The 15,444-nt window shown below is 51.5% G+C and overlaps 3 protein-coding genes across 4 annotated transcripts; 2 read left to right on the top strand and 1 right to left on the bottom strand.

The window, feature by feature from the left end:
- The first annotated feature begins 105 nt into the window (after window positions 1–105).
- LOC112899823 (UDP-N-acetylglucosamine transferase subunit ALG14 homolog) lies at window positions 106–2,943 on the top strand. Of its 2 annotated transcripts, none has more exons than XM_025968439.1 (5): window positions 106–553; window positions 1,769–1,911; window positions 1,992–2,141; window positions 2,219–2,278; window positions 2,488–2,943. In XM_025968439.1, exons 1-5 carry the CDS (start codon window positions 394–396, stop codon window positions 2,662–2,664), a joined length of 690 nt encoding a protein of 229 aa, XP_025824224.1. In that variant the 5' UTR covers window positions 106–393; the 3' UTR covers window positions 2,665–2,943. The 2 variants fall into 2 exon arrangements, with proteins under 2 accessions (XP_025824224.1, XP_025824233.1); XM_025968448.1 differs by having other exon boundaries at window positions 108–553; window positions 1,769–1,905.
- Window positions 2,944–3,147: 204 nt separating this feature from the next.
- On the top strand, window positions 3,148–6,148 carry LOC112899833 (chaperone protein DnaJ). The gene is made up of 6 exons (XM_025968461.1): window positions 3,148–3,380; window positions 5,126–5,203; window positions 5,305–5,380; window positions 5,532–5,605; window positions 5,700–5,770; window positions 5,895–6,148. The coding sequence occupies exons 1-6, from the start codon at window positions 3,348–3,350 to the stop codon at window positions 5,926–5,928; spliced, it is 366 nt and encodes a 121-aa protein (XP_025824246.1). The 5' UTR covers window positions 3,148–3,347; the 3' UTR covers window positions 5,929–6,148.
- Window positions 6,149–9,259: 3,111 nt separating this feature from the next.
- On the bottom strand, window positions 9,260–10,943 carry LOC112878832. The gene has a single exon (XM_025943064.1). It carries the CDS (start codon window positions 10,239–10,241, stop codon window positions 9,618–9,620), a length of 624 nt encoding a protein of 207 aa, XP_025798849.1. The 5' UTR covers window positions 10,242–10,943; the 3' UTR covers window positions 9,260–9,617.
- Between the last annotated feature and the right edge of the window lie 4,501 nt (window positions 10,944–15,444).

The raw sequence follows: 15,444 nt of genomic DNA, 5'->3' as shown, positions 1-15,444 counted from the left end.
AAGCCTCAGATGTTACAGGATTTAGACCTCGAAAACAAACAACCCTTAGACCTCGTCACTCGAACAGGTCCGAGACCCATCCACGTTGCATTACATGTCCCTCGAACCATAACCCTCAGGCCCACTGCCCAGACGACTCACGCTCACCCCCCTTGGCCCCTGGCGGCCGCCGCCCGCTGCTTGTCGCTGGCTCGCTGCGACGCCCGACGCTGCCTCCCCGCGCGCCGCCGCCCGCTTGCTGTTTCGCTCCCACCCCGCGCGACCGCGCCTCGCCTGGTACCTCCGCGCTGTGGCCTCTTTGCTGTGTGCGCCGCCCCCTGAGGGATCTACCCCCTTATCGATTTTGAAACAGACGGCAGCGCGGATCTCTTGTTCCCACGCTCTGCTGCTTCGATGCAGATGGGTGTCGACGTCCTGCCGGCCGCCTGCTACGCCCTTCCGGTACTCGTCTCTTTGCTCACTATCCGCTTCTTCTACGTGCTGTGGCGCAACGGCCAACCATCGTCGAGGCCGCGCGCCGCCGGATTGCGGTGTCTCATCGTCCTCGGCTCCGGTGAGTACGTGTTGCCCGTCAAGCATGAAATACCTTATCGCGAATTGTTAGATACGGTTATCTGGTATATCAAAAAACACTTACATGCATGAGTTCCAAGAGACGACAACGCTGAATAATTGTTGGTAGCTGCAAGTTCATACGCGAACTGCTTTCCTTTAAGATAATGAAAGCACAACTCCTGGCTTCCGTATATGGGAATGTCTTTTTGACTGACTTAATCATGATCGAATCTCACGATCTTGATCATAGGACATTATTGTTTCGTCCAGAAACGCTATAGCTTCCAGTCAACCATGCCATTGATGCCACAACAGTTCCTTCTAGAGTGCATTGTCACAGCGAGCTTAGTATGGCACATCTGTCTTGGCAAAGGAATTCTTATTGCAAAAATGGTCAATAAAACCACATTTGTTACTTTGTAGGAGTACCAGAGCATAATTTATACAAACTTGGTTTAGGATTAACCTGAGGTTCTATTATCCGTTGCTATGTGCAAAGTTTTTTTTTTTCTCGAACACATAGGAGATCTACGTATCTTTGCGTTAGAGAGAATGGTCTATGTGCAAAGTTCATACTAAAGATGATTGTTAACTAAGATAGCTTATATATGATGTTTATTACAACTCTAGGAATCATCATGCTCCTTGTGCAACTTTGATGACCCTGGACTTAGGAGTCCCCCTTTTGTTGCCTCTGCTGAACATTTTTAAGCTCCAGCAAATTCTAAGCAGGTCACATTCTTTTTATTAATCTATTTGCGCTTTGGTTGGCTTCCTTCATTTTTTCTGTTCATGTACAAATGAAATCATAGTTGCCAATTTGCTAGTATCACAATGTCTTTTCCTAGTCACATATTCATTCTCGCCTTATTTGGTATGTATTGGCTTGTTTAAGAGTAGTGCTAAAACTGCCAGGATCTTATCATTTTCTGATTTTCAATTACAAAGCAGTCCTATATCTCATAGTATTTATGCTAATTTCTCTCAGCTCTTTTTTTTCATATGGAAATTCTGTTCTGTTTTGACACATTGAATGGCTATCAAATAGCACATCACTAGCATTATTACTATTTGAGGACTCTTGTGCACATTCTTGGAATAACATTTGGTAGCTTTTCGTTAAAAAAGGAAAAACTTGTAGCTTCTTTGAGTAATCAAGTGAAGTTGTAAGAGATATATGCATGACATGTATTTTTTGTGATTTGGTTTTTAGGAGGGCATACAGCAGAAATGATGAATATTGTAACAACGCTTCAGAAGGATAGGTTCACACCAAGATACTATGTAGCTGCACTTACTGACAACATGAGTCTTCAGAAGGCACAGGTCTATGAAGAATCGCTGATTGAGGTGGAGGTCAATTATCATGTTGCCTTGAACCAAATGTATGCTGGTAACTGTTATCTGGAATATGATTATAGTTATTTCCTTTTCAGAGTGGCGGAAATAAGACTGTCGAGAATGCCCATTTCGTGCAGATATATCGTAGTCGTGAAGTAGGCCAATCTTATATCACCTCCATCGCGACAACATTGCTAGCCACATTGCATGCTATGTGGCTAGTAATAAGAATCAGACCACAAGTGGTTTGTACCCTGTTCAAATTATGGCAACTATTTGCAACATGAGCTCAGAATACTTAACTTTTGTAATACTCCTGCAGATATTTTGCAATGGTCCAGGGACATGCTTTCCTCTATGCGTCTCGGCTTTCCTTCTGAAGGTACTACTCACAAGTCACACCCTAGCTTTATATACTCGCAACTCGCCTATTACTTCTGCCTTTGTTTTTCTTAGCCTTATAGAAAATTACCTTAGAGGTTCATATTGCCATCGATCTGATGACAACTGCTAATTTCTTCATCCCAGATTTCAAGTCAGATGCTGTACTTTCCAGTATCTAACTAATTTTCGATCACTGTCTTTCTGTAGGCGCTTGGTTTGGGATGGTCCTGTATTTTCTACATTGAAAGTATTGCAAGAGTGAAGAAGCTTTCGCTGAGCGGTTTACTGTTGTACAAGCTACGGATAGCTGACCAGTTTTCCGTGCAGTGGCCCCAGCTGCAGCAAAAGTACCCTCGAGCATGCTACGCTGGCCGTTTGATGTGACTCTCATCCATATCTGGCATTTGGATGCTGCGTTTTTTCAACTTGAAAGTCAGATGATGCTGACAATCACTGACACACAGAATCGTCGTTGACTTAGAAAAGAAAGGCTTTACAGACATTCATACTTCATACATGGGGCATGTTACTTTAAGATAATGTTTGTGGATGAAAGTGAATCAATGTAGGCCCATAGAAGTTACCTCTTCCATCCATGTTCTCAATTGTGCCAACCCCCCGTTTGACGATTCTAATATAATATACACCATGAATTCAGCATTCTTTGATGTGTTCCACGGAAAAAAAGTGAAGTTGTCTGCATCAGATACAGTCTCGGCCCAACAAGGAAGGCTAGTTTTTGCACATTTTTTTCTCAGCCGGCCCAGTAAGCAAGTGGTCACGGCCTCACGGAGCGGCGCGGAGCCCTCCGGGACACGAAAGGACAGGTGTGCGGGTCAGATCCACGTCATCACCTTTCCCAGTTATCCCATATCCATCACGCAAAATAGAATAAACAGAAGAAAACGGAAAAGGTGGGGGAAGTCGTCAAGAGCTCCGATCCCAGCTACCCATCGATCGATCGACTCCCAAATCCGCCGTGACGAGCCCGGGAATCCCAACGCGCGAGCGGATGAAGGGAACCCCGCGGCGCCAGGCGAGCTCGAGGTGATGAATTGTTACGGTTTATGGACGGAGCAAGCAAGGAGCCTCTCCACAAGGTAACCACCACACGCGATTCCCCTTCAATCCCCGGTTGTTTCCAGAGATCGGGTGCCCTAGGCCATTCAGCTTCGATTCGCGGACGTTCAGCCTCAGTTCGACCATGCGGACAGCACCGGATTTGGAAGTTTTGGGTTGAGAGCTGCTTCCTTCTTTCGCCTGAAAAGGCGGATGGAGTCTGCGCAATTTTTTTGATTGGTTTATTTTCGAGCTGCCTTTAGCGTATGCGTGAGTGTAACAACTCAAAAATAGTTTTGGGTGCACTGTAGTTTTGCTTTGCTGCGGTCTCTCTAGTGGAGTGCGCAGGGCTGTATGGTTCCTTTCGAAGTGGCCAAAATTAGGCTTGCCCAGCTCAACCGTAGCGAGTGGCTTGTTTATTCTGCTGAGTTGTAGGTCGCATTCCGGTTTGCGTCTGCCGCACAAGTAATTCCATTTCAACTTTCTTCACAATATCTGCAGTTGCCAATTTTGTGCTGATCAGAGATGCAGCAGCCATAATGATCCCTATTCAGAGGGAGTTTGGTCATGACTCGTGAACCAGACCATGGCTGTCATAGACTCATAGTATTGACAACCATGAGAACTCAGTTAGGATGCTGGCCCGGCCTTGTATCTGCTATATGAACTGAATGTTGTTTTTATTTCTGAATTGTCTATGGTTCCTAATTGTTGCAAGCTTGACCTGTCATTCTGGGTTTGTTTGGTTCCCTTTCCTAGCCTTTCTAGCAGGCAAGAAAATACTTCATAGTGGAGGAGAGCCAATTTGGTTCTTTCTGTAGGGCACATTCGGATCATAATAGCAAGAAAATCCTCAGCCTTGCACAAATAAAAGCTTCCATGCTTTGATGGAACATGTCCTGTTTAGTAATGCTCACTTGTTGAAATAATACTTCCATTCGCTCCTGGCACAGTGTTCACCTTTGCGAACCGTTGCTCAGGCTTTTAAACTGCATGATGATTTCATTCTGTGGCAGGACTCTGCATGATTTTGTTTGCATTGGTTCTCTGAAGAGCTAAATTTGGTACAGAAGTTGAGCTCATCATCTTTTAAATGGGTTCTTGACATAAATTCCTACTTGATGTTTACTTTGCGCAAATCAATTTGACTGCCATACGGCCTCCTACCTCCCGCCACATGTGTTGCGACTTCTGAGTTGTTGCTTTCAGAAAGTGCACAGATACTTGTGTAGTTCGTACTTAGTTATTCCTTGTAAAGTGTGACACTTCGACTGAATTCTTTTTCTAGCAAATGCTATCTGCTATGCGAATTTAACTCATGTTGATATATGTTTTAATGGTTTGCTGGTTCTCAATATGGTGTGCAAGTCAAGAAACAACTTGTCATGCGATTGTAGCCTTCCGAATTTCTAATGTGAAGTGCTCAAGAGCTGTCTCATTCTAAACCCGTGCTAGTTACCTTTGATCTATATATTAAAGGCTCATTTTGTACCATTATATAGTCAGTCACTCACTATTTTTCTTGGTACTACACTCCTAGGTTTAGCTGATTTGTTTTATTATGTGTTTGTTAGCTTTTTTATATATTTATAACATGATTTACATATCCTGCTACTGCAATTTCACCTGTACAGTGTACCTAATGCCATTCATATTCTGAACAATGTCCATTGCAACACACAGTTATAGTAATTCATCTGCTTATTCATTCTGTCTTACCTTTTTTTTCTGAAAAAGACATTCTGTCTTATCCACTACATATATTTCATGAACATTGTGATTGCAGGACTACTACAAAGTTCTGGAGGTTGACTATGATGCATCTGATGACACAATCAAATTGAGTTATAGAAGATTAGCTTTGGTAAGATGCTGTTCGACCTCTATTCTTCAAGCAAATATTAAGTATCATCTGTGCAAAGACATTTATAGATTAACTCATTGCAATCCATACTTCCTCTGCAGATGTGGCATCCAGATAAGCATAAGGGAGATAACGATGTCACAGCTAAATTTCAGGAGATTAATGAAGCATACAAGGGTATTCTTCCTGTCCATAGTACTTAGACACTTAGCCTTTACAATCCTTCTTAGTCCCCAGAAATAAGAATGGATGACCTCACTGCTATGCACCAATTGTGAACCGTTCACAATCTTTACTAATTTATATTTTGATGCTCTTGTTTTTTCAGTTTTAAGTGATCCAGCTAAGCGACTAGAATACGACCTTTCAGGCTGTTATGAGATCAATCAATATACTTTGCGTGTAAGATTTTCTTGTTCTTTAGCCAGACAGCAGTCACTTCACATTATCATTTTGGCACTTCGGCTTATAGTCTCTGTCCTCTCTTGCATTTCAGGAGTACCTTACAAGATTTAAGGGCATGATACTTACCTGCAATGGCCTTGGCATAGATCACAACTCAAAATGGTATAGACAACTAGTTTCTTTTGATATAATGTTATGTTTTCTACTCTTGATTATCTTTGGAACCACACATGTTGGAGATTCTGTATAAAGCTGTATGATGATGTTAAATATTTATCATTTCCAGGGCTCGACATTTGAGGGAATTGAAGCCCCATTGATCAACAGGTACAGATGTACCATGACTGATGCTCATCAGATTTACTGTACTTTGTTAAACACGCTGTGTAGTGTCACATACAATGGCACTTGGCCCCTTTCTGCCAAAAGAGATGCATGTATACAATTTCCAGTTCTCTTATTGGTGACTGACTGGTCGTGAATACAGAATTAGCTCCTTTCTCAATATAAGCGCAGCCCAAAAGAAGCTAAATACTGGGATGGACTATTTTAACCTCACAACACTTGGTGTTTGCAAAGTACATTGTTCCCCTCTTTAGGCTATCTCCAACCGTCGTTCTCTGTATCGTTCTCTATATCCGTCATTTACAAACTTTTCTACAAGATTCTCTCCTCTATATCTCATTTCTCTCCAACAACGTTCTCTAAATCTCGTTCTCTATACATTAAATCCTATATTAGAAACGTATTTTGTTTCAATTTTTTGTACGTACGTATTTATCATACTTCAAATGCTATGGACATATTTTATTTTTATTTAATCCAGTGTTTAAAATGTAAAGAAAAAATAAAGAAGAGGAGAGAGAATCTTTATATATAGAGAAAACCTGTAGCATTCTCTATTTTAGAGGACCAATTAGAGAACACTGCTGGAGAACGGAATCTTCTCTATATATAGGGTAGAGAACGGTTTAGTCTCCCGTTGGAGACAGCCTTAAACCGAGACAAAATCGTGGATTTTGATGTTAAAAGATTTGCACAAGAAGGGTGAATTGGTCGGTACGCTTCACGCTGCATCGAGTTTGTAGTAGGTAGCTAGGAAGGTGCCCTATTTTTAACCCAAATGGAAGCTAAAACGGTAAAAGTTAAAACCAGCTTGCATTACCGAAACCTCCCGACTTCTGAGCCGACATCGCTACCGGCAGTCTTTGGTTGGGCAAGATATGCATCATTACTGGAAATCACTCCGTCTCTTTTCAGATCAGCGCGTCCTTCGTTATCTGTGTGATACTATAAAATCAGCAAGTGGCTCGCTTCTGAACCATCAATGCACCCTGATCCCCAAGTGCAGTGTCTTGACTCATGACCTGTAAAGTTTGAACCTAGTAATGCCATGTCAGCCTTGTGTCTCAATGATGCGCGCACAGCCGCACAGGCGTGACCTTCTTCAGATCGCAGCGAATCATAAATATCCTCGCTGTTTCATGAAGGGCGATTTGTTAGCGTGTCGTTTTGTACCCGGTAGGTCAGTCGCTACGAGTAATGGACCCAACCGGAAACAGGAACTGAACATCAGCGCGCAATGCTGAAAGCCTGAAACCTCCTGAGGTCTGCTCCTGTCGTTCTGAGGTAACGGACCAGAGGCGCCGTTACTGAAAATCCATTCCTTATTTTCTTCTTTCCGGTGCCTGAATTCCTTCCGTAGGTGTACGTACATCCAAATGCTACTCGTATCCTTTAGTTCGCTGCAATCTCAATGCATTTTTCGTCCAGAAAAGATTTCAATGTGTATTGACCTGTAGAGCGGGCGGAAGCTGCTTCTGCCATCTCAGCTTTTGTCAGGTGTGCGACAATCAATCCGCAGCAGCGTAGCCTCAGTGTTCCGTGTAGACTAGCCCTGTGCCACGGATTTGATTCCAGATCTCAAGTTGGCAAGCAACAGTACCCGCGTCCACGGCCCACGGTTTCCGTAGGGCCTCGGCTCGGAATCGAGTGGAGTGAGGCGGACGGCCGATAGGGATCGGACGGCAGGCTTGATGAGCAAGGCAGCATCATGCTGGTGTCAGACGGGGGCCGTCCCCTCCCAAGCCCCACCCGCCGTCCCGTTTCTCCCCTCGGGCTCGGCCGCTCGGGTGGCCGGGTGGGTGGGTGGTGAACTGGTGACCGGTGCGTGGTAAAATTGAATGCTCTCCCGCACGCGGCGGACAAAAGCTGCGCCGGTCCACTCCACCCAGGACCAGCCAGGCGGCTGCCTCAGGCTTCGGTCAGCGGCCACTCCATGCGCTCTACCGTGGACAACCCATACTAGCGGTACTCGCCTAGGGGCAGCGGGTGGCGTGCTCCTTTCTCGGCTTCCCAGTTCGGCAGTTCCCATTGTTTCGTTGCGCTGCTGACGGATCAGGTTCAAGCTTCATGTTTCGAGGACGAGGTTCGGTCGGGCCGGCCGCCGGTGCAGCCCCGACGAGCGGGCGAGACGTTAACCTCGCCGGACTGTTGTTCACCAGGAAGTGAAGCATCAAGCTTCTGGCCCCTTTTTCCTCTTCCCCCCAGCTGAAACGGCCGGACTGCCGGACGTACAGCTGGCCCCGCTCGGGGACGAGAAGGAAGCTGTTGCGGTGATGAGCTGATGGCCGGCCTGGCCGCCTGGCCTTGGCGCTTCGCTCGCGTGAGCGGCTCGGTGCCGCGCCGACCCGAGCCGACGCGGCACATCACGATATTCGTCTCGGGGGACGGCGCGTCGCCGTGCTCCTGTCTCGTCGCGGATCCGCCCCCGGCCGGAGATGACGGGACGAGGACGGGGCGCCTACCGCGCGGCGGCCCCCCGCATCCGGACGACCCGAGCCGAGCGGCTGACGCGACCCTAGCCTCGGATCTGGGCACCTACGTTTCGTTTCCGCAGCGGATCTGGGCGGGGGGCCATGCTTGAGTCGCAAGCTACCGCTTGATCGTTTGATGGACAAGGCCGAGATCCCCGCTGGCGCCGCTGCAGCGAGCTCCTGTCCGCGTCTCGCGGAGGATTCGACACGACGAAATCCGGGCTGGGGCTGTGGCTGTGGCTGTGGGTAAATGATTACGGCACAGGTGCGAACAGTGGACGCGACCTAGAAAGGAATTTCCAACAGGGATTTGCGTCGAGCAATGAACCGGTATGGAGCGTGCGGTGCCGTAGGATGATGATGGCTAGAAGAGAGGAGAAAACCATGAGCCAGTAGCCCGGTAGTGACTGTTCATCGCAGCTCGCAGCTGCGTGGCCTCTGGCCTGCGCCTGCGGAGCCTGGGGAGGCAGACGCAGCGGCGGGAGACAGGGCAGGCAGGCGGCGCGCTAGAGGCCTAGAAGCAAGCAGAGCAGGCGCAGGCGCAGAGGCCCTGCGCCGCTGCATCCGCCTGGGTGGGCCGAGCCTGTCGGTGGCCGGAGGGCGTTACACATCTACCCTGCTCCTGCTCCATTCAGAGCGCTACCAGAGATCAGACGAGCACGCCTATAACTTGCACGCTTTGAGATGGGTCTAATGATGTTTCTCCCACTCTAAAGCTAATGCTAACTCTGAAACGTTACACTAACGACGCATATGCCGCCAAAAGACAAGCACGCATGGTTGATCCATCAGCCGAGCGTGCGCTTCCCTATCCTACTGTATTGCCCTGCGCTTCTGTAGTTACTGCTGCATTGCCTGAATTCCATCTGCCAACGGCCGACGCAAGAGTGGTGTGTTACAGAGTGGGGTACAAGCACACTACAAAAGGTGAAGGGAAGCCATGAGGAGATCACCCACTAGCATATGCACACATCCCGCCCAGATCGCAGGCTTTCGCGTTCCCGTCTAACTTAATCATGGAATTAGCGGCACGCCACCACAAAAGGGGGAAAAAGGAGATCGAGCGCTCCTCCTCTAATCCACCGCCTTACACAGTTAAAATTAATAATTAACCATCCCCGGCCACATGCCGCCCACCCGCTGATCGCTTTTCCGGCCATCTCCAGGAGGGGGTGGTAGTGGTACCTTGGCGCTCACGCCCGCCCGGCCACGCTCGCCGACGACCTCCGGTGCCGGAACGCCTTGAGCGGGCTCGGGAAGTGCCACCCCCGCCGCGCCCGCGCCGCCGCCGCCGCGGCCTTGGCCTCCACGGCCGTCGCGGACACGGAGCTCGAGCGCGGCAGGCCCAGCCCCTCCTCCTCGTCCTCCCCCAGCCCCGCGTCACTGTCCCGCGCCGCCGCGGGCTTCCAGAACGGCGGCCACCCCCAGACGCGCGCCCTCCGCCTGCCGGCTCCGGAGGCGGCGGGCGCCGCCGCGGAGGGGGCGCCCGCGGCGGCGGCGAACGCGGCGGAGGAGCCCGCGGCCACGGACCGGGAGCGCGCGATCCGGTGCTCCCGCTCGATGAGGCTGTGCACGCGGCCCACCGCGTCGCCGGACGCCGAGGAGGAGGAGGACGGGGAGGCGCACGACGCGGCGCAGGCGCAGGGCCGCACGTGTGCGCAGTTGGGGCACAGGCGGAGGAGCCGGTCGCGGAGGCAGCACGGGCACACCCCGCCTCCGGATCTCGCGGCCGGGTGCTTCCGGCACCGCCACTCCTCGCCTCCTCCTCCACCGCCGCCGCCGGCTGCCACGGCCACCGCTGCCTTCTCCGCCTTCATATCGATTCGGTTGCTCTCCCTCTCCCTTCCCAGGCTTCTCTTCGCTGATTCCTCTTCTCTGCTCACTTGCTCTCTCTGCGCGCGTGCGAGGGGACGGGCGTTACGAGCTCGCGGCGTCGCTGTTGAAAAAGAGCGGAGCGAACGGCACGGAGTCTATAATAAGAGGCTAACGGCGTGTGGTTTCGTGGCGCGTGTAACGGGCATGGACTTTGGAGGTATCTACGGGAGTGCCATTGGCGGAGCGGGCGAGTTGTTGCCCGGGGATCTTCTGCGGCTGAACCGCAACTGCATAAACCGTCCTGGAATTGTTCAAAATTTTGTTCACTCTGAACAGTTAATTTGACTCATTTTACCTTCTTTCCTTACGTGCTCTAACTGTGAAGCATCAGCAGAAGCAACCGAACGAACCAAAGCAAGTGTGCCGCAAGCCAACAACCAACAAACTGAGCACTGCACACAGCAGATAAGCAGCCATGGTCAAATTTTTTCCCAGCTGGGAACACCACGGTGGTGATGGTCGCAGAGGATCCCGGCGCGGGGTTGAAAGATAAGGCTGCCGCCGCACGTGCGGGGCGGGGATAGCCGTGCGGGGGTCAGCAACATGGGCCCCGCATGTCGGTCACGACGCCGTGACCGAGACGGCTGCACTGCACCCCTTTTTCCATCTCACTTTGATGGTGAGGCTTCCTCCGAAGGTACGAGCTGGTATTTACCCTTCCAAGAATCAAACTCACTCTTAGCATAGCATATAGCTCATAATATGAATGATTTCAAACGTCATCAGTTGCAATCTCAAAGTTTATCTATAAGACTCTCTCTTAAACACAAGAGAAGAGGGAGAGATAGCTCTTCACTTTTGGCACTGTTTCATCGATTAAAAAAATTCTATGAACTAGCTAAGAGTCAGCCTTTGGAGGAGGCCTAAATTATCAGCTGCCCGTGTGGATTGCGGGTGGCAGACGTACTCCTACCGAGCAGCTAGCAGGCTGGTTTCCTCGTAGGTATCGTACCGTGCCGTGCCTGCTTCCACACGCACGTGTGTACGCGAGCCGCGCGGTGCGACGCCATGTCAACGGGCGTACCGCACGTGTGCTTGACAATTCCCGGCCGGCACGAGCCGTGCGACGTCTGTCTCGTTTGCCATGTTTTTCTCCGACTTTTTAATGAAATTGCCATGTTTTATTTTCTTTTCTCCATTTTGTCTGAGCTTTGCCCAAGGTCCTTTGCTTCTAAATTCTAATAACTCCACGTCCTCCGTAGCGTGGCGATCAGGAGTGGTAGCCCCAGGTCTGATGGCGTCGAGCTATGACAGCAGCGGTGCTTCTTTCGGCGGCCGCGGGCGGCCCCGCATGCGTGCACGCGCGCCCCGTGCAAAGCCGTGCGCGTCCGTAACGAGGAGTGCACGTAACTGCATTTCTCGCAGGATAATTTTTCGCTCTGCGTCCGGACAAACGGCACGCTAAACGATCATCTGGGGCTCTAAACGACACTGGCAAGTGCCAAACCAGACAGCCTAGAACAGATTCCGTGGCGCGTACCAGTCACCAAACCAAAGGGCACGCTTGTCCAGCCAAAGCAAAACCACGTACAGCCATGGACTTCGAGTCGCGCGGTTTGTTCCGAGGGAGTGCGCGCGCGGAGGATCTCGCCGTCGAGTGAACCATCAACGTGCTCGTCATGATTGGGATGCTGCCTCCGAAACCGTCCAATTTTGTTCCGAAAGAGACCAGCGTCAAACCTCCCTCCACGCATCAGTCTACGAAACACAGCTTCAAGTGCCGGCTTACTGGTGTTGAAGGCTCCATCACTTGTTTTCGAACGTCGGCAGGGTGAAAAAAAAAATCAATAAGCAAAATATTTCTTCCCGGACGTGTCATAGAGATGTTTGTAGCTAAACGATACCAACAAGACCGAGCAACCCCTGTACTATAATTTTGTTCGTTCATCAACCGAACCCCGCTGCGTTGCCCAAAAAACGAAAGGAAGAAACCGCTGCCGCGCCACACTATGGGCCCAGCCACCAACTACCAGCAAAGCGGCGGAAGCCAGGCAACACGTACGCCACCCCTCCGGGGGTCTAGAAGCTGGTGCGCGGCGGCACACGGGCACGTACGGTACGGGGCCCGTCGTCCACGTCCCGGTAGGTGCCGCGCGGCACATGGGCGACGGGTTGATTCGCGAGACGGCGCAACCGCAACGCCCAGGCGCGCGGCGTCGAGCGGGGGAGTATCCCCGCGGACGGCGACGGGGATCAATTAGTATAGTAGTGTAATCTAATCCCGGCTCCCGCTCGACGGCCAATACTTTAGCGGAGGTCTTGGTCTCGCCGTCACGTTGCGCTCCGCGTTGATCGAGCTCGCGTGGACGAACAAGGTAGGTTACCCGCTTAACTGACTGACTGCAACGGACAATTAGGTGCAGTAGCTTTGTTTTTTCATAAGCGAACATCGTTTACGCTGGCTAGATCATGTGTGGTACCTTCCTGGTGTCAGCTTATGGCCTTCTTTTTTTTTAGATTAAGTAAAATCCTGGCCTTGAGCTTATGGCCTTCTATGGAGCTGAGCACGGACATACCGATGCTGATCAACATGGGCACATGGCAGAGGCATTAGCGCTGCTCTGGTGAGGAACAATCTGGAATGTTTAGTTTGGTGGCCGGTCACTGACACAACCTTTCGTCTCCGCTGTCACTGTCAGGGAAGAAAAGCTAATGGCCGGAAGCTTTTGAACAGCGGCCGGTTGCAGCTGAACATGCCCGTTCCAAAACCGCGCCTGTTACGTGAACCGACTCGAGGGTCCGGCTGACTGTGCCAAAGCGGGTGGAACACCAGCTCAGCTCGAGACATTCCAGTGCGTCTGCCGCTGCGAGGCAAGCAGATGCGGACAAGAAGCTTTCGTTCTGGACCCCGGATACGGCCATACGGGACACTGGCGCCGCATGCAAAACTCCAGGAGCGGCTTGGACACCGGATGATGGATGGATGTACGCGTAACAGTACTACAGTAGCGCTGTGCCTTTGCATATGCCTTGCCAGTTTCGCGATAAGGTGCGCGATGGAACAGGTCGTGGACTCCAGCTTGTCAAAAATAGGTGCGGTAGGCGATTAGCCGTGGACGCGTAGACAAAACTGCCCTGGATCGATGGCAAAAATTCGCTGTTTGGAGCAGTTTTTTTTTGTGAGTCAGGGGACCATGGTTTTTTTTTTCGAAATTCCTTTTTTAGACGGAGGACCAGAATAATTGATACGGCGAAAATTTGCTGTTTGGAGCAGGGCTGCCTTTTGGGCCATGGACCATGCACTCACCGGCCCAAAAAGATGTGCGCGTCCACATCATGCCTTTTGGGCCATGGACCACGTACTCGCCGATGCCACCACGGTCACAGCCCATCCCGTCTAGCTTCCAACTGTTCATGGCTTGGTCGCTTGGAGCTCTGCAAGCCGACACGTCTCTGCACGCCCATGCGTCCGACGATGGGCGTGCCTGATCCACGCACGGGCCTGTCCCCTCACGATGTCGCCGCGATCAACTTTCCGTACCGCAGCTGAACTCTACTGGTTCCGCGACTGACATGACTTGACATGGTCTATCGCATATCTGACCTTGCGAGCGTAGAGACAAGCGCGGCAGGTGGCATCGGGATTGGGGAGTCGTCGGGTCCCAAGGCCGCAGCCGCATGTGCGGTCGGCAATCCGCTCGACGGCCGACGAGGCGAGCGAAGTCGAAGCTGCCCGGGAAATCGCTCGCAGCTGCAAGGAAGTGATGCGATGCGGACACAGTGGCACGCGATGAACACAGAAGTTTAGCAGACGATACTGTTCTCAGGCACCTTTTTTATATAATTATTCCCAGGCATCTTCAGAATGGCAAACAAAGATGACAGCAGCAGGGTGGCAAGGAAATGAATGACCCAAGGAAGTAGTACCACCAAGAGAAGCAAAGCCGCGCGTCTCTAGCGCCGCCGCCGCTGGAGTCCGCCACGCAGACGTTCCGCATGGCGACAGCCTACTTTACGAAACCCAAAAGGGGCTAGCTGGAAAAGGGTCGCGAGGTACAGGCCCAAAGGCAGCCGCGAACGTGTCAAGCGCCGGCAGAACCAATGATCCAGAATGGCCATTTCCCGATCCATCATGCTCGCGCCTGCCGTCACCTCGGCGGCCGCTTTCAGCTTATCTTCGCGTCAGGCCCAGCCGTCCACAGCAGCCAGGCGGCACTAAACAATCGTCCAGGGGATCCCCGCTCGATCTCTCTGAAGCCTATCGCGTTCACTGATCGCATGGTGCTAGTAAAATACGGTGCTGCTGACCGAGCTGCAGGACGCGAACAATCTGAGATGCTTTAAACAACGCCGCGATCCTCTCTTTTTTTTTCTTTTCTGTCGCCCGTGCGCGACCGGTTCCGCGTTGCCCGGGAGCCGCCGGGGAAAAGCAGCCGCACGCAGCGCCTACAAAATCTTAGCTTCGAATATTGTATTGCAGACGAGACGAGCTAGCTGAGCTGATGGCGCTGCGCTGTGTGAAAACGGCAAGGCTCGCACAGTGCCATGTTTCTTGTAACCTGACGAAGGAGGGGGCGGGACCTGCAGGTTGCCGTCGCGGTGTCCCAACACGATAAGGTAAAGTGACGCGCCTCCGTGTATCAGAGACCACAGAAGAGCCCCGAGAGCCCACGGATCCTCCAGGGATGGGTGCCTCCAGAGAATGGGTAGGTTAGATTAGATGCAGGACGGATGGGGATACCGCACCTTTCTCGTCTCTAGATGATTGCGGAGTGACCTGGCGCCGGAGGGAGGAAACAGGAGCTGCAGCCGCAAGCCACGAGGGTGCACATTCGGCCAGCAGATGCGGCAGTGCAGCCGCCAGCCGGCGGCTTTGCCCCGCCCTCGCGAGGCGTCTCCAGAACCGTACCGGAGATGCCATGCCAATGCGGCATCCCCACCGGAATCAGATCGGGGCAGTGGACGGCCGCCCTGATCCCGCGCCCTGCCGCGCCGCACTACGCGGTGCGCGCGGGCTCAGTGGCCGTAGCTACAAGACAAGCTGGAGCTGGGCTTTCAGAAACTTGGATCGCGAACGGCTCGCGCGCACCAATTTGTCAATACCTGGACCCAGATTATCGGAGCCGTAAGCCCGGTCGCGCGCGGATTTCTTGATGCGAAGTTTAAGGCACGCTGATTACTGAACCTGTGCCGTGATACTACAAG

The sequence above is a fragment of the Panicum hallii genome, chromosome 1 (assembly GCF_002211085.1).
Source record: "Panicum hallii strain FIL2 chromosome 1, PHallii_v3.1, whole genome shotgun sequence".
Taxonomy (NCBI): domain Eukaryota; kingdom Viridiplantae; phylum Streptophyta; class Magnoliopsida; order Poales; family Poaceae; genus Panicum; species Panicum hallii.
Note: the sequence above shows the minus strand (reverse complement) of the source record. Positions and strands in the feature narration are given on the sequence as shown.